The sequence below is a fragment of the Trichomycterus rosablanca genome, chromosome 13, assembly GCF_030014385.1.
Source record: "Trichomycterus rosablanca isolate fTriRos1 chromosome 13, fTriRos1.hap1, whole genome shotgun sequence".
Classification (NCBI taxonomy): Eukaryota; Metazoa; Chordata; class Actinopteri; order Siluriformes; family Trichomycteridae; genus Trichomycterus; species Trichomycterus rosablanca.
Window position 1 is genome coordinate 35,094,164 of NC_086000.1, and position 22,973 is coordinate 35,117,136.

Genomic DNA, 22,973 nt, shown 5'->3' on the forward strand with positions numbered 1-22,973 from the left:
CACATCATCATTTTTTTCCCATCAGTCCTCATCTATCTCCGAGCGATTCCTGCCCTCGCAATGTCACGGCGAATACAGCGAGCGGAAGACGTCTAAAACGACGCCTGGCCTTAAAACTCCTCGCTATCAAACCCGATGACAAAGTTACAACAGACGATCCCGAGTAACGCGCCCGCGACTAACTTTTAATGATAGCTGCGTGGAGACGCGGAACCCGAGCTGCGCGGTGACAAACAGCGGGACCCGAGCGTTCCTCTTTCGTCTCGCGCTGATCAAATGGCGAAGGAGCGAAGAGGTAAGGCGGCGTGCACCGAGCCCCTTTCCCCCGAAGAGCGCCTCAGCTCCGGGATCAAAGCGCAGGAAGAAGAAGGGAGCGCCAGGCGCACCTCGGCTTTCATTGCGCAACACGAGAGAGAGCGGCGTGGAAAGAGTCGACACTCGGCGAGCTCCTTCGGGGATTTCCTTATGGAGGGCAAAGCAATCCCCTCTGGACCTCGACGGCACAGGCCTGATTATTCAAACCATTACAAAGAGGATGAAAATAACTCACGACTCAAAGCCAGCAGACGTTTTTTTTGTCTCTGTTATTTATTATTTTACTCAGAATGTGCCCAACACACTGCAAAAACAAGTTTAAGAAAAAAAATACACAGAGAGGAACAGATACCGACAGTAGGAAAGGGTTAAAAAGAGAAGGGAGCTGAATAAAAGAGAAGAGTTATGTGGTTTTCTTGGTTCTGCCGCGGCTTTTCTTCACCTCGATCGCGGGAGACGTCTGAGTGCTCGACTCTACCAGGCGCTTCTTCGGACTGGCCTTCTTTACTGCCGCCTTCCTGACGCCGTTCACTTCTGTATCATGTTTATAAAAATAACACATTTGTTTTTTATTTGAAGCAACATTAACAACTGTAATGTAGATTTTATAGCCAAAAGTATGTGGACACCTGACCATAAGGGCCATTCCGCCGAATGGGTGCCATTTCCGTCCCCAGGGCAAAAATAATCAACTTTAAAATGCAGTTCTTTTTTTTTTTTTTTTACCCCTTTTTCTCCCCTTTTAGCGCATCCAATTGTTCAATTAGCATCGTGCTTCCTCTCTGTCTATGCCGAACCCTGCCCTGACCGAGGTGATTGAAGCTAACCCGTATCCCCTCCGAAACACGAGCAGCAGCCAGATGCATCTTTGCCACCCACACATCGACGAGTTTGGCGCCACCTAGCGTTGCATGCGGAGAGACACACCCTAAGGGCACCCTCTCCCATCTCTGTGTAAGCGCCTCCAATCAGCCGGCAGAGAACGCAATCGCATTCTGACAGAGAGAGACCCACATCCGGTTCTTTGTCCCACCCCCCACATGAGCAACCGGCCAATCGTTGCTCATATAGCCACTCAGCTTCGAACCGGTAAAGCAAGGCTGGATTCGATACCACGCTCTCAGAATCCAGCCCTGGTTGCAGCGCGTTTCTTTTTACCGCTGCGCCACCTGAGCGGACTAAAATGCAGTTCTTTAATAAACAAAGTGTCCTGCACATTGATCTAACTGCAAATGTAGCATATATAATTGAAAACGTGAATAAGAAAAACTCCCTGAAACACTGAGAACAATAGTGTATTTTCATGTCCCCACTCTCTAACACGACACTTTACAATATAATGAGTTGTTGTTTAATTCTTAACGCCATGTCAGCTGCTTTGGCTATCATCATGGCTAGCTAATAGTCTTTAAAAGTCGAAATGGTGGGTCGATTTGCTTTCTTAACAAGTCTGTATGGTGGTTCGAGTGATTATGTAACAGTGGGTATAGAGTTTGAATTGTTTTTTCTTTATCTTTCCTTATATGGTGTTGAGTGATTCCAAGCATTTAAGCCGTTTTTGAGGGTTGACCGAGGTGAAAATTTCCCTTTAGCTGTCAGTACTGTAGAACTTTGCTCTGATGGCGTTCATCTGTTTGCACGAATGGAGAATGTGTTTAACAGAAGTTCTTGATCCACAGAATGAGTAAGTGGAGGCCTGGTCTCCTTTTAGCACGTAGGTATGGGTCAATTTGGTGTGTCCTCGGCGGCATCTTGTGTATATACATTGTTCCCATCATTTTTTGGGGGGTATTGAGTTTTATCTGTTTTTATGGTAGGGTGGATCTCGTAAAGTTTGTTCGTGGTATGAGTTTTTGCCACACTGCTGTGGTGTATGCTTTTATAATTGGTTTAATCGGATAATATAACGTGTAAAATCTGTCAGAAATCCTTTTTTCCTGCATTGTTTGGTGACTCCAGAACCCATCTATGTTTTTAATACTTACTGTCCATAAGAAATGTATTATAATGTGGAGAAAATAAAGTGAAAATTAAGAATTTTAATTTTTTTTAATTTTTACCCCTTTTTCTCCCCTTTTAGCGCATCCAATTGTTCAATTAGCATCGTGCTTCCTCTCTGTCTATGCCGAACCCTGCCCTGACCGAGGTGATTGAAGCTAACCCGTATCCCCTCCGAAACACGAGCAGCAGCCGGATGCATCTTTGCCACCCACACATCGACGAGTTTGGCGCCACCTAGCGTTGCATGCGGAGAGACACACCCTAAGGGCACCCTCTCCCATCTCTGTGTAAGCGCCTCCAATCAGCCGGCAGAGAACGCAATCGCATTCTGACAGAGAGAGACCCACATCCGGTTCTTTGTCCCACCCCCCACATGAGCAACCGGCCAATCGTTGCTCATATAGCCACTCAGCTTCGAACCGGTAAAGCAAGGCTGGATTCGATACCACGCTCTCAGAATCCAGCCCTGGTTGCAGCGCGTTTCTTTTTACCGCTGCGCCACCTGAGCGGACTAAAATGCAGTTCTTTAATAAACAAAGTGTCCTGCACATTGATCTAACTGCAAATGTAGCATATATAATTGAAAACGTGAATAAGAAAAACTCCCTGAAACACTGAGAACAATAGTGTATTTTCATGTCCCCACTCTCTAACACGACACTTTACAATATAATGAGTTGTTGTTTAATTCTTAACGCCATGTCAGCTGCTTTGGCTATCATCATGGCTAGCTAATAGTCTTTAAAAGTCGAAATGGTGGGTCGATTTGCTTTCTTAACAAGTCTGTATGGTGGTTCGAGTGATTATGTAACAGTGGGTATAGAGTTTGAATTGTTTTTTCTTTATCTTTCCTTATATGGTGTTGAGTGATTCCAAGCATTTAAGCCGTTTTTGAGGGTTGACCGAGGTGAAAATTTCCCTTTAGCTGTCAGTACTGTAGAACTTTGCTCTGATGGCGTTCATCTGTTTGCACGAATGGAGAATGTGTTTAACAGAAGTTCTTGATCCACAGAATGAGTAAGTGGAGGCCTGGTCTCCTTTTAGCACGTAGGTATGGGTCAATTTGGTGTGTCCTCGGCGGCATCTTGTGTATATACATTGTTCCCATCATTTTTTGGGGGGTATTGAGTTTTATCTGTTTTTATGGTAGGGTGGATCTCGTAAAGTTTGTTCGTGGTATGAGTTTTTGCCACACTGCTGTGGTGTATGCTTTTATAATTGGTTTAATCGGATAATATAACGTGTAAAATCTGTCAGAAATCCTTTTTTCCTGCATTGTTTGGTGACTCCAGAACCCATCTATGTTTTTAATACTTACTGTCCATAAGAAATGTATTATAATGTGGAGAAAATAAAGTGAAAATTAAGAATTTTAATTTTTTTTAATTTTTACCCCTTTTTCTCCCCTTTTAGCGCATCCAATTGTTCAATTAGCATCGTGCTTCCTCTCTGTCTATGCCGAACCCTGCCCTGACCGAGGTGATTGAAGCTAACCCGTATCCCCTCCGAAACACGAGCAGCAGCCAGATGCATCTTTGCCACCCACACATTGACGAGTTTGGCGCCACCTAGCGTTGCATGCGGAGAGACACACCCTAAGGGCACCCTCTCCCATCTCTGTGTAAGCGCCTCCAATCAGCCGGCAGAGAACGCAATCGCATTCTGACAGAGAGAGACCCACATCCGGTTCTTTGTCCCACCCCCCACATGAGCAACCGGCCAATCGTTGCTCATATAGCCACTCAGCTTCGAACCGGTAAAGCAAGGCTGGATTCGATACCACGCTCTCAGAATCCAGCCCTGGTTGCAGCGCGTTTCTTTTTACCGCTGCGCCACCTGAGCGGACTAAAATGCAGTTCTTTAATAAACAAAGTGTCCTGCACATTGATCTAACTGCAAATGTAGCATATATAATTGAAAACGTGAATAAGAAAAACTCCCTGAAACACTGAGAACAATAGTGTATTTTCATGTCCCCACTCTCTAACACGACACTTTACAATATAATGAGTTGTTGTTTAATTCTTAACGCCATGTCAGCTGCTTTGGCTATCATCATGGCTAGCTAATAGTCTTTAAAAGTCGAAATGGTGGGTCGATTTGCTTTCTTAACAAGTCTGTATGGTGGTTCGAGTGATTATGTAACAGTGGGTATAGAGTTTGAATTGTTTTTTCTTTATCTTTCCTTATATGGTGTTGAGTGATTCCAAGCATTTAAGCCGTTTTTGAGGGTTGACCGAGGTGAAAATTTCCCTTTAGCTGTCAGTACTGTAGAACTTTGCTCTGATGGCGTTCATCTGTTTGCACGAATGGAGAATGTGTTTAACAGAAGTTCTTGATCCACAGAATGAGTAAGTGGAGGCCTGGTCTCCTTTTAGCACGTAGGTATGGGTCAATTTGGTGTGTCCTCGGCGGCATCTTGTGTATATACATTGTTCCCATCATTTTTTGGGGGGTATTGAGTTTTATCTGTTTTTATGGTAGGGTGGATCTCGTAAAGTTTGTTCGTGGTATGAGTTTTTGCCACACTGCTGTGGTGTATGCTTTTATAATTGGTTTAATCGGATAATATAACGTGTAAAATCTGTCAGAAATCCTTTTTTCCTGCATTGTTTGGTGACTCCAGAACCCATCTATGTTTTTAATACTTACTGTCCATAAGAAATGTATTATAATGTGGAGAAAATAAAGTGAAAATTAAGAATTTTAATTTTTTTTAATTTTTACCCCTTTTTCTCCCCTTTTAGCGCATCCAATTGTTCAATTAGCATCGTGCTTCCTCTCTGTCTATGCCGAACCCTGCCCTGACCGAGGTGATTGAAGCTAACCCGTATCCCCTCCGAAACACGAGCAGCAGCCAGATGCATCTTTGCCACCCACACATCGACGAGTTTGGCGCCACCTAGCGTTGCATGCGGAGAGACACACCCTAAGGGCACCCTCTCCCATCTCTGTGTAAGCGCCTCCAATCAGCCGGCAGAGAACGCAATCGCATTCTGACAGAGAGAGACCCACATCCGGTTCTTTGTCCCACCCCCCACATGAGCAACCGGCCAATCGTTGCTCATATAGCCACTCAGCTTCGAACCGGTAAAGCAAGGCTGGATTCGATACCACGCTCTCAGAATCCAGCCCTGGTTGCAGCGCGTTTCTTTTTACCGCTGCGCCACCTGAGCGGACTAAAATGCAGTTCTTTAATAAACAAAGTGTCCTGCACATTGATCTAACTGCAAATGTAGCATATATAATTGAAAACGTGAATAAGAAAAACTCCCTGAAACACTGAGAACAATAGTGTATTTTCATGTCCCCACTCTCTAACACGACACTTTACAATATAATGAGTTGTTGTTTAATTCTTAACGCCATGTCAGCTGCTTTGGCTATCATCATGGCTAGCTAATAGTCTTTAAAAGTCGAAATGGTGGGTCGATTTGCTTTCTTAACAAGTCTGTATGGTGGTTCGAGTGATTATGTAACAGTGGGTATAGAGTTTGAATTGTTTTTTCTTTATCTTTCCTTATATGGTGTTGAGTGATTCCAAGCATTTAAGCCGTTTTTGAGGGTTGACCGAGGTGAAAATTTCCCTTTAGCTGTCAGTACTGTAGAACTTTGCTCTGATGGCGTTCATCTGTTTGCACGAATGGAGAATGTGTTTAACAGAAGTTCTTGATCCACAGAATGAGTAAGTGGAGGCCTGGTCTCCTTTTAGCACGTAGGTATGGGTCAATTTGGTGTGTCCTAGGCGGCATCTTGTGTATATACATTGTTCCCATCATTTTTTGGGGGGTATTGAGTTTTATCTGTTTTTATGGTAGGGTGGATCTCGTAAAGTTTGTTCGTGGTATGAGTTTTTGCCACACTGCTGTGGTGTATGCTTTTATAATTGGTTTAATCGGATAATATAACGTGTAAAATCTGTCAGAAATCCTTTTTTCCTGCATTGTTTGGTGACTCCAGAACCCATCTATGTTTTTAATACTTACTGTCCGTCCATAAGAAATGTATTATAATGTGGAGAAAATAAAGTGAAAATTAAGAATTTTAATTTTTTTTAATTTTTACCCCTTTTTCTCCCCTTTTAGCGCATCCAATTGTTCAATTAGCATCGTGCTTCCTCTCTGTCTATGCCGAACCCTGCCCTGACCGAGGTGATTGAAGCTAACCCGTATCCCCTCCGAAACACGAGCAGCAGCCGGATGCATCTTTGCCACCCACACATTGACGAGTTTGGCGCCACCTAGCGTTGCATGCGGAGAGACACACCCTAAGGGCACCCTCTCCCATCTCTGTGTAAGCGCCTCCAATCAGCCGGCAGAGAACACAATCGCATTCTGACAGAGAGAGACCCACATCCGGTTCTTTGTCCCACCCCCCACATGAGCAACCGGCCAATCGTTGCTCATATAGCCACTCAGCTTCGAACCGGTAAAGCGAGGCTGGATTCGATACCACGCTCTCAGAATCCAGCCCTGGTTGCAGCACGTTTCTTTTTACCGCAGCGCCACCTGAGCGGCCTTTTTTTTTGTTTTTTAGAGTTTCTTTAATCGGAAGTAGTCTGTAGCTCGTCTACAGTATGTACTTGATGGAAGAAGCGGCGTTGACTGAAGGGAGTGAGTTCTTACCCTTTTTCTTGGCGGGTCGTCTCTTCTTGGCAGGGGAAGCGTCGATTTCATCATCAGATGCCTCTTTTTCTGCTGCTTTCTTTCGCTTAGAAGTCTTAACACAGAGAAAGAGAGAGAGAGAGAACGTGATAGAAAGAGAGAGCACAGAAATGGTCAAATCAGTCGCCTACAGCATGCTTACAGGGACTCCAAGTCAAATATTAAAAAGAGATCTTTGCTCAGAAACTATTACGCACGCCGTAAACCTTTCGCCTGTGAACGTGACATCCGAGCAAACGTAATTACGACTCTGCGATCCCGACAGGGCGAGGAAGAAAATATATCAGATCTATTTTAATACAGCTCAGAGTGATTCGGATCTTCAAGGTTACCTATGCGACGCGAGCGTGACTTTCATTCCCTCTAATGCTACGTTTTCGACTCCGAAACAATCGTTTATATTCGAGTTAATTGACTGCAACGGATTCATCCGCTTAAATCCGCCTGTTCTGTGTTAATTCGGGAGTGCGAGGACAAAGCGACTCCAATGAATAAAAAAATAAATAAAAAACATCACCCGAACCGAACCCGGGGTTAAAACGAAGACGCACTTAACGACGAGCAATCAGAACCCCCCTCTCCTCCACTCAGGCGGCGTAATGAATGCTCGCCCGTCTCTCAGACTGGAACCATCATCCTGCGTCCTCTTTTTTCTCCCCTCTCCATCCCCTCCTCACATTTCCCTGCCATTTTGCCAATTGCTGCCTCATGATTACCATCCAGACCCCGCTGAGCTGAACAGATTGGCTCGATAATTACATACAATAACTGCAGTGGGCAGGTAACCCTCAGCTGGCACGGGCCAGCTCCCCGGTGGCACCTTCCATATGCAAACTGCATTGTGGGAAGGCGGGGAGAGTCGGCCGTTTCCCGCGCCGCTGATTGCCGGCCCGGCGCTCGCTCCGAGGTTAGCGTGTCAGCAAATTTGTGATACATTAGCGGGGAATAAACACGGGCACTCAGGACCTGGAGGAGCGAGGGAGGAGAGGAGGGAGAGGGGAGGGGAGGAACAGCCGGATGATGCTGACGGGATTCGGTTATGAGGAGTTTTATAACGGACAGTGATGTCAAAGTACAAGCGAGTGCTTTTGTGCTAGAACAGTAAAGATCTAGAAATTTCTCAGAGTCTAAACCCCAGTACAACTTTAATCAACCAGTAAAGGTTTTGAAATACCATTTTAACATGACTGCACAAAATATACATGCTATTAAAATGTGCTTTTACATGAAGCTGTGACGTTCAGGGTTGATTTATACTTTCTGAACCGAGTGTAAAATATAATATAGGGACAAAAGTATTGGGATGCCTCTTCTAATTACTGAATTCATGCGTTTCAGCCACAACAATTGTTGACGTGTAATAAATCTATTATATAAAAGAAATTATTGAGGCGCTTAGCTGGCGCAGCGGCAAAAACACACTAGCACACCTCTAGCACACTCTGCCATCTGGCTGGGCTGGGCGCCTACATGAACAACGATTGGCTGTTGTTCAAGGGCAGGGAGCTGGACGGAGATTCCTCGTAACTGATGTAATTACGACCTCTGCTGGCTGGTCGATGCCGCCTACACAGAGTCGAAGGATAATGCTGATGGGTGTGGCTCTCCGTACATAAAGCTGATCTGCATATGAACCCGCCTCGTGCAGGTTAAAAGATGCAGTCGGCTACTGCACACGTGTCGGAGGGGGTTAATGAGGTTGTGCTGCACCCCTCGTTCAGTGAGGTTCTCACCTTGGCCTTGGTCGCTGACGTACCCGCACCAGAACCAGTCAATGAGAAGTCCAGCTTGTCGTCATCGGTGGCGCCGATGCTCTTCAGGCCCTGCTGCAAAATCCCCCGTAACTTCTGATAGTCCGGCTTATCTGTGTAGTCCAGTGACTTCACTTCCTCCATGTACTTCACCATTTCCTCTGTCAGACACAAAAACGCCGGTTATCACTCAATATAACCATTTTATAATCTTTTGTAAATGTTCATCATATCTAGTGATGCTAAACAACTTTGACTTAAGCCAGTATCATTTTAAATCAACTCTAAAATCCTGCATTTTGTACATGATTGAAGTATTTTCTTATTATCTGCACTTATTATAGACAGAGAAAAAAAAACCAATTTCAAAAAATAATTGACAAATAAATAATAATATATAATATATATATATAATAATAAATAAACAAACAGCAGTGATTCGCAAATCCTGTAACACACACAATGATTTTTTTACACTCTCAAAATCTTTAACTAATGTTATGGACTGTAGATGGTGTGATTCCTGAATCCCTTTCAATCGTGCATTGGAAAAAAAAAAACTTTTCTTCAGTGGTTCCAACCTTTTAAAACAACAAGCAAAAAATAAGATTCAAACCAATTAAATAAAGACTAAAGTAACAAAATATTTTAATAAAGAAAAAAAAAAGAACAAGAAAAATATTAAATTAAATTAAGAACAAAGTAAAAATAAATAAATATAAAAAAAATCCAAAAATAAAAGAAAATTAGTTTTGTTCATTATTTTCCACAAAAAGGAAATAAACAATAAAATAATAAAAACAGAAAACAAAGAACCGGAAATTAAAAGAAAGAAAAAAATTGTGCTGGCGGAATATCTCGTTGCGCCACCTATTTAAAAATAAGCGAAAACATAAAGTCATGAAGTGAACTACCAAAAGAAGTAAGTAATGAAGTAAGACAAAAAATAATCATAAAAAATTATAAAAACAAAAAATAAAATAAAAGAATTAAGAAGCAAAGGAGAAAACAAGGAACCGCCAATTAAAAAAAGTAAAAAATAAAAAAACACAGAATAAATTATAATAATAAATTATTTAATTACCAAAAAGATAAATACATAAATAAATAAATAAGAATAAACTATTGAAGGAATCAAAGTAAAAAAAATAAATAAACCACCACCGTCAGCAACTGAATACACAAAATTAAATTGGAATATTTTAATCATCAGTTCTGAAGTCAATTACAACTCAGAAAGCCAAAAATTTAATGTTATTTATTTATCAATAAATCAAACTATATACAGGCTGTCATTAGTGATAAAAAAGAGAAAACGCTAACAGACTCAAAGTAAAAAAACATTTACATTACAAGTGAGAGATGTGTGTGTGTGTGTGTGTGTGTGTGTGTGTGTGTGTGTGTGTGTGTGTGTGTGTGTGTGTGTGTGTGTGTGTGTGTGAGCGTTAATACAGAATAAACTTCCTGTTGGTACTTCTCCTCACTGAGCACACACACACTCTGACCTTCAGGCTAACTTCAGCGGAGAAAAGAGGCCAACAAAACATCAGACGACGTTTCTTTGACTTCATCGCTTACAAACCGTTGTTTACCGACGGCTGCTAAAATTGTCACACCAAACAGAATTAGCCATGATGGCCTCGTCGAGCGCGCCGCCTCCCGTCACCTCGGCGTCGGGATGAGACGAGCGCGTTCGAGACAACAGCCCGAGGAGGGATCTCTCCGTCTGCTGCGCCGTCACCCAGCTTCAGAAGCGCCGTCGCATCAAGCGCCGAGCAAACGCCTTTGATTTTAAACCGACAAAATAAAAAAGAGCAGGAGCGCCGAAGTTTCTCAAAAGTAGCAGCAAGAGACGCGGTGACAGACACCGAAACCAATGTTGGAACCTTCAGTGGAGGACAGAAGGTACAACGCGTGCTTCACTTTTCCAGTCACCTCAGGTCATTCTCAACAACTGAGGAAAGTCAGTCAGAGCGACTGCAGGAATTTTAGGATGTTTTTACACCTGAATTACTGGAGACGCTTTGAGATCAAGACGCTCGACAGATCCAAGACTGAACCAGAACTCTCGTCTGAGTGCAAAGGTGAAGATACGTTCTCAGTTGTGCTTCTGATGAGTTTCATTTGAGCTACTTTCTAAGTTTGGTTTTAACACTAATTTAAACATAAATAAAAACAGCACATATTTACTTCTTTAGGTAATTGTACAAAAACAAGATTTTGTTTAGTGTTTTATAGTAACTAATGAACTGATTTTTATTATTTTTGTACTTGTACACGTATTCTATATTTATTGGCTGCCACACATTTATTTATTGGGGTTTTAACGTCTTGTTTTACACTTTGGTTCCATTCATGACAGGAACGTTTGTTACTCATTACACAAGATTCATCAGTTCACGAGGTTATATCAAACACAGTCATGGACAATTTAGTGTCTCCAATTCACCTCACTTGTACGTCTTTGGACTGTGGGAGAAAACCGGAGGACCCGGAGGAAACACGCGCGGACACGAAGAGAACATGCAAAATCCACACAGAAAAGACCCGGACCAGACACCTCCACCTGGGGATCGAACCCAGGACCTTCTTGCTGTGGCGACAGTGCTACCCACTTAGCCACCGTGCCGCCCTTTATTTTTATGCCAGTTCAAACGTATAAATGTTTATATAAATCCTTTATAAAACAGTGGACTGTATAAAAACAGCTGTTTTATATCATTCCTTTAATGAAGAATTGTTGTGCATTCCACTTTCATAAATTCTTATAATAATAATAACTTTTTAATTAATTATATAAATCCTTTACAAATAACACTTTTGTTCATTACATTGTAATAATCATAATAACATTTATACTGTTATTAATAACATTAATAATAATACAGTTTTCTATAAATCCTTTCCTTAATAATAGTAATAGTACTACTACTGATAATAATAATAAATAATAATAATTAAGTAGCTGTTTTATATAATTCCTTTATAAAAGAGTGGACAACACTTTTCCTTTACATTGTAATAATAATAATTAATAATAATAATAATAATAGCTGTTTTATATCAATTCTTTATAAATGTACAACACTTTTTTCCTTACAATGTGATAATAATAATCCTATTTACTGTTTTATATAAACTGTTTATGAGAGTGGAATGTACAACGCTTTCATTACATTGTAATAATAATAATAATGATAATAATAATAATAATAAATTATAATAATGATAATAATAATAATAATAATAGTAATAATAATAATAATAGTAGTATTAATAATAATAGTAATAATATTAATAATAATGATAATAATACTAATAATAATGATGATAATAATTATGATATAATAATAATGATGATAATAATAATGATGATAATAAAGTAGCTGTTTTAAATAAATCCTTTTGAAAAAGTGGACAACACTTTCTTTACATCATAATAATAATAATAACAATAATAGCTGTTTTATATAAATCCTTTATAAAAAAAATTATATTCTTCATAAATAAGTGGAATGTGCAACACTTTTTTCCTTACAATAATAATAATAATATTCATTATGTTATATAAACCAGAAAGAGTGGAATGTCCAACACTTGTTTGTTATTTGTTCTGGTAGCTTGTTGGACACCATCTCATATTAAAACTCTTATTTAATATTAACACAACAGTGTAACAGTGAGGCCTTAAACCCTCAAGTGCTTCCAGTGTATCAGCTGCAGTTGCTTTGGATAAAGGCGGCTGCTAAATGCCATAAATGTAAACATGATATAAATATGAAATATAATATATTTGGGGCAGTAGTGGTTATGGTAATGGACTAGTGGTTAGAAGGTTGCCAGTTCAAGCCCCACCACTGGCAAAAATGCTACTACAAAAGTGTAATTACATTTACAACATTTAGCACTTTTATCCAAAGCGACTTACAGTAGTATGAAAGCATCTAGTCTAAGCCATTGAGGGTTAAGGGCCTTGCTCAAGGGCCCAACAGTGACAACCTGCCAGTGGTGGGGCCTGAACCAGCGACCTTTTGATTACTAGTCCAGGACAAGCTCGTGATGGCCTCGAGCCAAACTCACGTTCCTGTGACTTTCTCCTTCCTGAAGGTGGTGACACTTTGTCTGGAGTTGGAGTGAGAAGTTGCGGGGAATTAGCGCACATCCATTAGCCCCAATTAAGGCTAAATGAGCAGGTCGGCGCTCGTTATGAAGAGCACGAGCTCTCCGCGCTCCTGTTTATGCATTAGGATCAGGAAGTGCTTCAGTCCAATTACTGCTTGGCTGCGACACAAAGCCCAGTGTAATGTGCAGAAATGACAGGTGCTTTTAATGACCGCGGTTCTGTCCAGATTTTGGATTTGGTTGAAAGCCTTCGAACGTAATGAACGCTGGACGGCGGTGCTTTGGAGGATTAGGAGGATTTTCTCTCACCTGGTTCACTTCCAGGGCCAAAGCAGCTCTTCATGAACTCCCTGATGTTGTTACGACACCTAGAATAAAAATAAAAAAAACAGACCAAAAATGAAAGTCAGTTGAGTTTTATTTTACAGATTAAAGACAGAGTTTTTATTTTTATAAAGGCATTAAAAGCAAAACACATCAAAGCATTGTCAATCTTCTCTGACAGTGCCTTTAAGCTTTTTCTTTTTCTTGAGGACATTCAACTATGTACATTAGGGAATACACTGCACTCTATACAACAGCACAACCTTTTATTAAATAAATAAATATAATCATATCTAAACAGAGGACTGAGTTTGTAATTACAGATGTAACACACTACAAAATAACCCAAATCAGACCACTGCAGAATATCGTAGCAGATCCCACAAACACAATTGGTGGTGTTTGAGGAACGGAAGGTCAGACAGGGTCTCTTACTGCTACCGCTGTGATACGTCCGCTCAGACCTGTTCCAGAGAGTCAGTGAGGGGGGGAGCATCACTTGGAGCATAGCGTGACTCTCCATTTGTGATATGACTCTGTGTGTGAACCGAACACTAGCAGGTGATAAGAAACAGCAAAAGACTGGACAAGTGTCTCCTCGAGCTTCTCTGGTCTCCCAAACTACGTTTGGGGGTTTAATGACACCACGTCCAAAAATGCACGTCAACAAGTAGCGAGAGATCAACGTTTGTGTGCTGATGTGCAGCGTAAAAATAAGTGGGAAAAATAGGAGCAGCACGGATTGTTCTACAGTGAGTTGGAGGTTAATAAATATTTTTGCAATGCAGCGTGGGTGTTACGTTTTGTAGAGGACGATAAGATCAGAAATACTGTATAAAACTTGTGTGTGTGCTGATGTATTCTGATATCTTCTTCTTCCGGCTTTTTTCCCTTTTTCAGGGGTCGCGTCATCCTCATGATCGCTCATTGATTTGGCACAATTTTTACGCCGGATGCCCTTCCTGACACGACCCTCCCTAATTTATCCGGGCTTGGGACCGGCACTACAATGCACTTGTGCATCTAGCGGCTAGGTATCTATAGGACAATTCAGTGTTTCCAATTAACCTGGTGGCATGTTTTTGGACTGTGGGAGGAAACCGGAGTACACGGAGGAAACCCACGCGGACACGGGGAGAACATGAAAACTCCGCACAGAAAGGACCCGGACTGCCCCACCTGGGGATCGAACCCAGGACCTTTTTGTTGTGAGGCGACAGTGCTACCCACTAAGCCACCGTGCCGCCCTCTGATATAAACTATATTATGCCCCGTCCCACCTTTTTACACTCCTCGCCTGCGTTTTCCCTCACCCCGTATCTTGCCTTCTCATTGGCTGTGCGACATGGCACTCATTGCCAGTTGGGCAACTCAGATCCAGATATCTGACAAGCTAGAAATCCAGCTCGGATCGAGTTGTTGAGTGATGTCTCACACAGCGATTGAGAGTCGAGTTTAGAGCGCCGAGTTGCTCCCGAGCCGGCAAATCTAGCGAAAATCAGGGCACAAAATGGTGTAGTGTGAACTAGGCATAAGTGGCAGTGGATTCACGATTGGGAATTGGAAATTACTAAGTTGGAGGAGAGAGGGGGAAAAACAGTTGCAGGGCAGTTGTAGCCTAGTGGTTAAGGTGCTGGACTAGTAATCAAAAGGTCGCTGGTTGAAGCCCCACGACAGTGAGGTTGCCACTGTTGGGCCCTTGAGAAAGGATGTTAACCCTTAATTGCTTAGACCGTATACTGTCACAGTACTGTAATTCACTTTGGATAAAAGCGTCTGCTAAATGCTGAAAATGCAAATGAAAAACCCAGGAAGAATTTATTTATTTAACGTCTTGTTTTACACTTTGGTTACAGTCATGACAGGAACGGTTGTTACTCATTACACAAGATTCATCACTTCAAGTTTAATATCAAACACAGTCATGGACAATTTTGTATCTCCAGTTCACCTCACTTGCACGTCTTCGGACTGTGGGAGGAAACCGGAGCTCCCGGAGGAAACACACACAAACAAGGGGAGAACATGCAAACTCCACACAGAAAGGACCCGGACCGCCCTACCTGGGAATCGAACCCAGGACCTTCTTGCCGTGAGGCGACAGTGCTACCCACTGAGCCATGTTTTAGTGCAATAAGTCACGTTAAGCTTTGTTTGTACGGCCTGAGTCGCTTTACCCGCCTCATATCAAACAGTTCGTCTCATTGGAGGAGCTTTGAAAAGGTCAGCAGCAAACTGGATCGAACTGGCTCAGGGTAGCGCTGAGGAGCACCGCCACACCACCAAAGCGGTTTTGCCTCTTCTCATGTGAATGCGCCCTAACAGACCCAAACTCACCTTATTTTTGAGTCTCGGACGTAAACGGGATCTTGGAGTTTGTCCTCCCAGGGCAGCCGGCTGCACAGCCACTGAACCATGCAGTAACCCAGGATTTCCAGATCTGCTCTTCTGGAGGGAGCTGAGAGACAACATTTTAACCAGGACGTGTTTAACTATAGTAATTAATAAAAAATAAAACAATCGATTTGACTTACAAACTCCTTTATGTGCATCAATGCTGGTGAACTCGATGGTCCCATCATGGCACCTCTTTGGATCCTCTTTGTATTCCTTTGGAACGCCGTCTGGTGAGAATCTGTAGGTCAGCCCATAATCCACCAAGTAAACCTGTGTGTGATGAACAAACCGAACTAATTCAGATCGTATTTTTAATGTACAGTACAATCAGAGGAAGGCCAAACCTCCCAGTCCTAATACCACAGAAAAAATATCGTATTAGCCGGATTTAAAAGTCTAGCGGTGCACACGCACTAATCCCAACAGGCTGCTTTTAAATCTGTGTTTAAAAATACTGATTTAATAACACACCCCTGATTCATTCTCATGTCTCGCCATGTTTCAACCCCCCCCCCATCTTAATTTCTTTAAATGCTTACTTGCAGTCGTCCAATAGTTCCTGTTTACAAGCAAAGCATGAAAGACAAAAAAAAACACAAAAAGTGGCCTTTTGCATTTACACTACAGAATTCCAACAAGTGCTAAGATCAATAACTTTCCTTGGGATCAATAAATAAATAAAAAAATTTAAAAAGTAAGTAGGTATCTATCTACTTAAGCTCACAAGTTCAAATCTCAGCTATGCTACTGGCCGGCCGGGCGCATACAAGCGGACATTACTGGCTAACGTCTGCTGCAGACACGATTGGCTGGCGTCTGCCGGGTGGAAGGGACGAAAAGATTCTTCATCACTTCTCGATTACGACCTCTGCTGGCCGGCCGAGGTGCTGCACAGACGGGGGATAACGGAGTGCAGTGTATGACTGTCCGTGTGCAATACTGTTGATACCTGTGTGAACCCTGCTTGCGCATATCATATGTATTGGGTACGGAAAAAAAAGAAGTTGGCAATGGCACACAACAATAAATAAATAGAACGAAATAAATAAATACAATAACAGCATGAAGTGCAGAAAGAATAATGTTTCTATCTTTACACTAAGAACTAGAGATGGAACGATCGATCGGCTATGAATCCGTATCGGCCGATTTTTAATCAAAATATGCTATCTCCTAAAAGTAGCCGATCCGATCGTGTGATATATAAAGATCACGTTAAGCTCAGTGGATTGATCCAGACTTTGAGCTACGAAGCACCAACCATCACATCAAAATTCATCAACAATCGTACAGAAACCATCGTGAAAGCTCTTCATGACCTAAAATAACATCATTAACGTTGTGCATCATACATACGATGTAATTTTGCTGATTGTAATATTTACTTTAAAAAGATAATTCAACCCGGTCACATCTGAGTGGATTCTATCAGCACGTTATATAAACTCCTGGTTCACTTTGGTAAATCGTAAGCGGTTCTTGCTTGTGATGTAGATGAGAACAGAAAACGTTACAGAGCCAATCGGAGGCAAAAGTTTATTCATTACCAAATTCGTTAGTTCAAGATCATCTGCTGAACTTTTAGGATCATCAGAAAAATTTTAGCTCCTTAGACGGAACGAGTCTGAGTCGGTTACAGATCTGTGGTAATAGCAGTTTAATTAAACTTTTTAATGAAGCTTTTTAATGTAAGAGAGTCACACAGAATGTTCTGTATTAGTTGGTGTTTATTTAAAACCACGACATTTAATTAATAACAGTAAACACGGAGAGATAACTGAGAAGAGAAACTTACGCTTCGCGGAAAATGAATCGACTCGTGAATCACTTTAAGCGATACAGTGAACAGATCATTTCTCTTAAAGGCACAAACACACACAAACACACACACACACAAACACACACGCACACACACACAACACACACACACACACACACACACACACACACACACACACACACACACACACACACGCTGCTCCAGTTTATCTTCACTGTGAGGCTCTTTTTAAGTTTTTTTTCAGACTGAACTGGATAACATTAAACCTGCGTGTGTGTGTGGTCAGTTAGACTAATGAAATATGTCTCCTGTGGGTAAAAAAAAATTATTGTTTGATGTACTTTATTTACTGCTAAATTTGCAACACCCCCCCATCGGAATCGGCCGATATCCCTAAAAGGAGATCGGAGATCGGAATCGGTGCCAAAGACCCCGATCGGTACATCTCTACTAAGAACTAAAAAATAAATATCCTAAATCCAAAATAATCCTGTGCTTGTGGAAAAGCTGTTACAGTGTTTTAGAAGGGTCAAATTATTGGCCTGAATCAAAAAAAGAAAACTACAGATGAGAAGCTAAAATGACTGGATTTAGTAAAGTTCTCTCCACCAAATTATTAAAACCTTGAAGGTCATAAATAAAAATAAGCGTCTGCTACAAAAGTCAGATATTCTCACCTTATTTGTAGGGCTGTCAAACGATTAAAAATTTTAATCGCGATTAATCTCAGAATTTCATATAGTTAATCGCGATTAATCGCATTTTTTAAAAAAAGAACAAAACAAGGATTTTTAAGTGAAATGTTACAATTAAAATGGTGAACACATTTTATGCTAAATGCTTATGTTAAAAACTGCTGGGACAAGAGAAAACTGTAAGGGAGTTTTATTCACTCACATACTAGGCAGTAATACTATCCAGCAGAGACCCTTGACTTCGTATAAATGTCAGATTGTAGGTTAGAATTTCTCCATCAGCAAACATTGTAGATCAGCGGTGCTTTAGGTGGGATAAGGCGTAGTTATTGTAACAGACTTTTCTGTGCTTGTATCGTGACAATGGTTTGATGGACGTTTCTACACGAAGTGAGTGTGTTTTGACCCTTTGGGGCTTCCATAGTTCATGGAATAGCATGCTTGGCTAACGCGATGACTCTAGCTGTCCGCTATTCGGTACCGTAACAGAAGGAGTTAATAAAGTGTTCTGCTCCCGGCAACTTGTGAATATAGCGTGTATTTATTTATTTACTAAGCGAGTGCATCACTACGACGCTCGGTTACATTACGTTAACAAACCGCAAACGAAGAACGGTGGCAAGCCTCAACATGAACTACAGATGACTCGCAGGGCCAAATAGAATTTGCGTTAACGGCACTATTTTTTTTGATCGCGTTAAATTGAGATCGCGTTAATGCGTTATTATGGCGTTAACTTCGACAGCCCTACTTATTTGTAATACATAAAAAAGAAATACTAACCAGTGCAGATTTTATATTGCATAACAATAAACAAAAAGCTAAATAAAAAAATGGACCAACTGTCAAGTGTAGCGCTGTACAGTAAATGGACACAATAGGTAACGTGACGTTAATGATAAGGAGCAATTTAAGCTGTATATGAAGGATGGTCTGACACAGCAGCACTAGGGCTGCCACTAACGACTATTTTTCTATCGATTAATCTATAGACTATTTTATCGATAAATCAATTAATCTAACGATTAATTTTTCTTCAAAAAATTTTATTCAGGATCTCATTTAAGCTTCTTTTATTTAACAACAAACTGTATGACATAATAATATGGCTCAAAACTAAACGTAAACAGGGTTTACATGTCCATATTATCAATTTCTCAAGTGCTCAGTATTAAACAAAGTGCAGCACGTGTTTATGGTGTTCTGTACACAAAGCAAAGCGCTTAAACTTATAGCAGAAATAAAATAATTAGATGTAGCCACATCTCATTAAGTCCAACGTACAGTAACGACAGAATGAGCCCAGATTCTAACCTACACATTCACTCAACACTTACTTCACATTTAAGTGATGTAAACAAAGCGGTGAGCGTTACGGCACATTCACACGAGAAGCTTTTATCGCGAGCCCAACGCAGCAAAGTGCGCGACGTCTAACTGAACTTGCTAAGACATACGCTATTCCAAGATCTCTGCGATTAAGAAGCTTAATGAAACAATATAGAAGTAATAATGCGCCCTAACTGAACTCGCTAAGGAATACGGTATTCTAGGATCTCCGCGATTAAGAAGTTGAAACCTTATAGACGTGCAGCGTCAGGCAAGTGCCGCTGTGGTACCGTCAAAGCTTTGCACAGTGTACAAACCACGTTTTTGTTTTGTGCCAGTTGTTAGGATTTCCAAACTTTTGATGATTTGGGTCTTGGAAAACTTTTAGCTTTTCTTTGAAAGTTCTACAATGGGCCTCTGACGGCATTTTTTTAAGACTGCGCTTAATGCCAGCAACCAGTGACTGGACCAAATACGACTTGGGTCACACACACAGCAAGTAGTGCTGAGAAGAATCATATGAATGGAAACTTGGTAGAAATGAAAAAGGATCATTTATAAACATAGTTTTAAAAACGATGCATCGACCAATCGCGGCAGCCCTAAGCAGCACAGAAAGAAAGTAGTACTGACAGAAATCGGCACAGACAGAAATCATTACTGACCTGATTGGGATTGGTGTGTGAAAGCAGCAGGTTGGAGGCTTTAATATCAGCATGTACATATTCATGGTCGTGAACGTATTCCAGAATGTCAAGCTAAAAACGAAGAAACGCATTTGCAAAAATATTAGCAATAATTAACATCTTAACACCTTTAGTACAAAAATTTGGGAAAAACTCATACGTGAAAAAGCTCAAACATGTCCCGGCTATCAGAAACAAACTGATGCTTTATTCTTAATCAGAACTTACAAGTCTAAGACCCAGCTGAAGAACCAGCTTTCGTGAGAATCGTTTGCCTCCCTCCTCAAACTTCTTCTGTAGATCTGTTCCGAATCTGTCCATCACCATGAATCTGTACCTGAAATAATTACAGCAACGCCACAGTTATTTTTGGGTCAATCTTCCTTTAAAGCCAGTCTTTTAAACAAAAAAACTTTTGTAGAAGACTTTCACAGAAGAGAGGAGGCTGTTATAGCCGTACATGTGGAGGAATGAGTGGACTTGACTCTAATGGCTATGATTTTGGCATATTAGGTCCATTACTGTTTGGTCAGCCTCTGCTTTTCAGTACACTTTGTCACCACCCTGTACCCCATGTTTTAATGGAATGCAAAACTCTTAGGACCCTCAGTGGCCAGATTATTTCTCTGAACTGCAATGATAATAATACTATGGTACTAACATGATAGTATATGTTGTATTAGTGTATGAGGTACAGCAGTGTTGTTGGGATTTATACGACATCGGTGTCAGTGAAGCGACATCAAAAAGTGTCCACTGATAACAAACTAGTGGGAGATCAACACACTGTTAAAGCCTAAAATCACTCGATGGCACAGAGGTCTATCACTTTAGACCACCACCGCTAGTGCCTGTCCAGGGTGTTTATGTTTTTTGGTGAAACTGGCCACGTTTTGACCCTGACTGGGATAAAGTGGTAAATACCAACAGGAGAAATTCTCTCTTTAAAGATGGATTTTCAACAAAAACACTCCAATATTCTGTAGAAGGCTTTCACCGAAGAGAGGAGGCTGTTATAGCTGAAAATAGGAAATAAGGTGTGGCACTAATTGAAAACTTCACTTAATGGCTATGATTTTGGCATATGATGTCATTTAGTGTTTGGTCACCACCCTGTACCCCATTGTGTCTTAGGTGCAGCAATGTTGTTGGGATTTATAAGACATCAGTGTCAGTGAAGGTAAAAGAACTGAACTCCAAACAAAAATATAAAGCCAACAGAGTTGTGTGATCAAAAAGTGTCCACTGATAACAGACCAGAGGGAGATCAAAACCTTGTTAAAGCCTTAAATCACTTTGAACTGGGCACTCAAAGGCACAGCGGTCTGGGGGGGGCGGTTGATGGCTAGCGCCTGTCCAGGGTGTTCATGTTTCTCAGTGGAATCGGCCTCGTTGTGACCCTGACTGGGATAAAGCAGTCAATGAAATTAATATAATGAAAAATAAATAATCGCTTCGAATCCGACACACTAAAGACACGTTCCCATGAAAGACGTCTTGAGTATGTAAGGTAATACATTTATTTATTTATTTATTAAGATTTTAACGTCATGTTTTACACACTTTGGTTACATTCATGACAGGAACTGTAGATACTGGTTCATCAGATCAAGTCTTCCCATCTTAAACAGTCATGGACGATTTAGTATCTCCGGTTCACCTCACTTGCACGTCTTTGGATTGTGGGAAATAACCGAAGCTTCCGGAGGAAACCCACACAGACACTGGGAGAACATGCAAACTCGACACATAAAGGACCCAGACCTCCCCACCTGGGAAACGAACTCAGTGTGCCGCCCCCTTTTAACAGGTAGTTAACCTGGACTGGGGTGCTAATCTATTGCAGAGCTTTAACCAGCCGGTCAACGGAGGGCTGGCGTAACGCATCGCTGACCACATGAGTCTGCCACCAGGAAAACATCAACATAGAACTTGGCCTTTACATCGGTCTCACCTGTTGCCCCCTTTCTCATGGAGTCCGGAGCCCCAGTATTTTGGAACTCCTAAGTACTTCATCTTCCGGGACTTTATCCAAGTACTAACTGTAAAGAAAAAAAGAACAAAGTGAAAGACTGTGGGCTAAATAAATAATACTAAATAAATCACAACATTACACAGAATTCAGATCAGACAGACTGAATTAAAAAAGCACATAATGCACTACTGTGTTCTTTTTTCTGGCACTCAAACTAATATAAAGGTAAAATCCCTCGGGGATGATAGCCTGGCAGCCTTAAGCTAATCTACTGGCGGGACAAATATGTACCAGCGTTACAATAATCTAATGCATAAACCATGAGCGCTGCTTAGTAATATAAGAGTTAATTGTCGAGGGATGGTGACATTTCAGTTGTTATTAAATAAAACCTATTGCTGTGACCTTGGTGCGGCATAAAAAATAATCACCAACGGCATCGCAGTCATTGTTTGGATATATCCAGAAGGCCCACATGCTCAGCTCCAAACTTTCTTTAATTAAGGTAGGAGTTCTTCGAGTGTGTGTGTGTGTGTGTGTGTGTGTGTGTGTGTGTGTGTCATACTTAGATCAGGTTTTGCAGCTCTCATGTAAAACTTCAGCTCGGAGAACAAAGGCCCGTTATCACTCGGTTCCTACAGAAAGAAAATATTCATGATGTGACGAGCGGTTCAAACATAACGCTCAGAACAATTTATCTAAACATCGGGTCAAGACACCCGAATCTGTAATAATGAACAAAACGCTTGATGGTGCTACATAACAGAACCCACGTTCCCTGGAAAATTAGTGTCTGGGTTAAGCTTAAGTGAGAGGGAGATATACAATATGGACAAAGGTATTGGGGCATTTTTTAATTCAAATAAACACAGATCAGGCCTCCTTGTTTCTACACTCACTGTGCATTTTATCAGCTTTACTTACCATATAGAAG

General features: G+C 41.2%; 1 protein-coding gene across 1 annotated transcript in view; it reads right to left on the reverse strand.

Moving 5' to 3' along the window:
- Positions 1 to 565: 565 nt before the first annotated feature.
- vrk1 (VRK serine/threonine kinase 1) overlaps positions 566 to 22,973 on the reverse strand; it is a 28,264-nt gene continuing 5,856 nt past the window's right edge. The window contains exons 4-13 of the mRNA XM_063007447.1: positions 22,605 to 22,674; positions 22,019 to 22,106; positions 20,293 to 20,401; positions 20,044 to 20,136; positions 15,712 to 15,844; positions 15,515 to 15,635; positions 13,163 to 13,221; positions 8,714 to 8,892; positions 6,942 to 7,035; positions 566 to 849 (exon numbers count right to left, since the gene is read on the reverse strand). Of these exons, the coding sequence (XP_062863517.1) occupies positions 719 to 849; positions 6,942 to 7,035; positions 8,714 to 8,892; positions 13,163 to 13,221; positions 15,515 to 15,635; positions 15,712 to 15,844; positions 20,044 to 20,136; positions 20,293 to 20,401; positions 22,019 to 22,106; positions 22,605 to 22,674 (1,077 nt within the window). The 3' untranslated portion in view covers positions 566 to 718. The remainder of the gene's footprint in view (positions 850 to 6,941; positions 7,036 to 8,713; positions 8,893 to 13,162; positions 13,222 to 15,514; positions 15,636 to 15,711; positions 15,845 to 20,043; positions 20,137 to 20,292; positions 20,402 to 22,018; positions 22,107 to 22,604; positions 22,675 to 22,973) is intronic.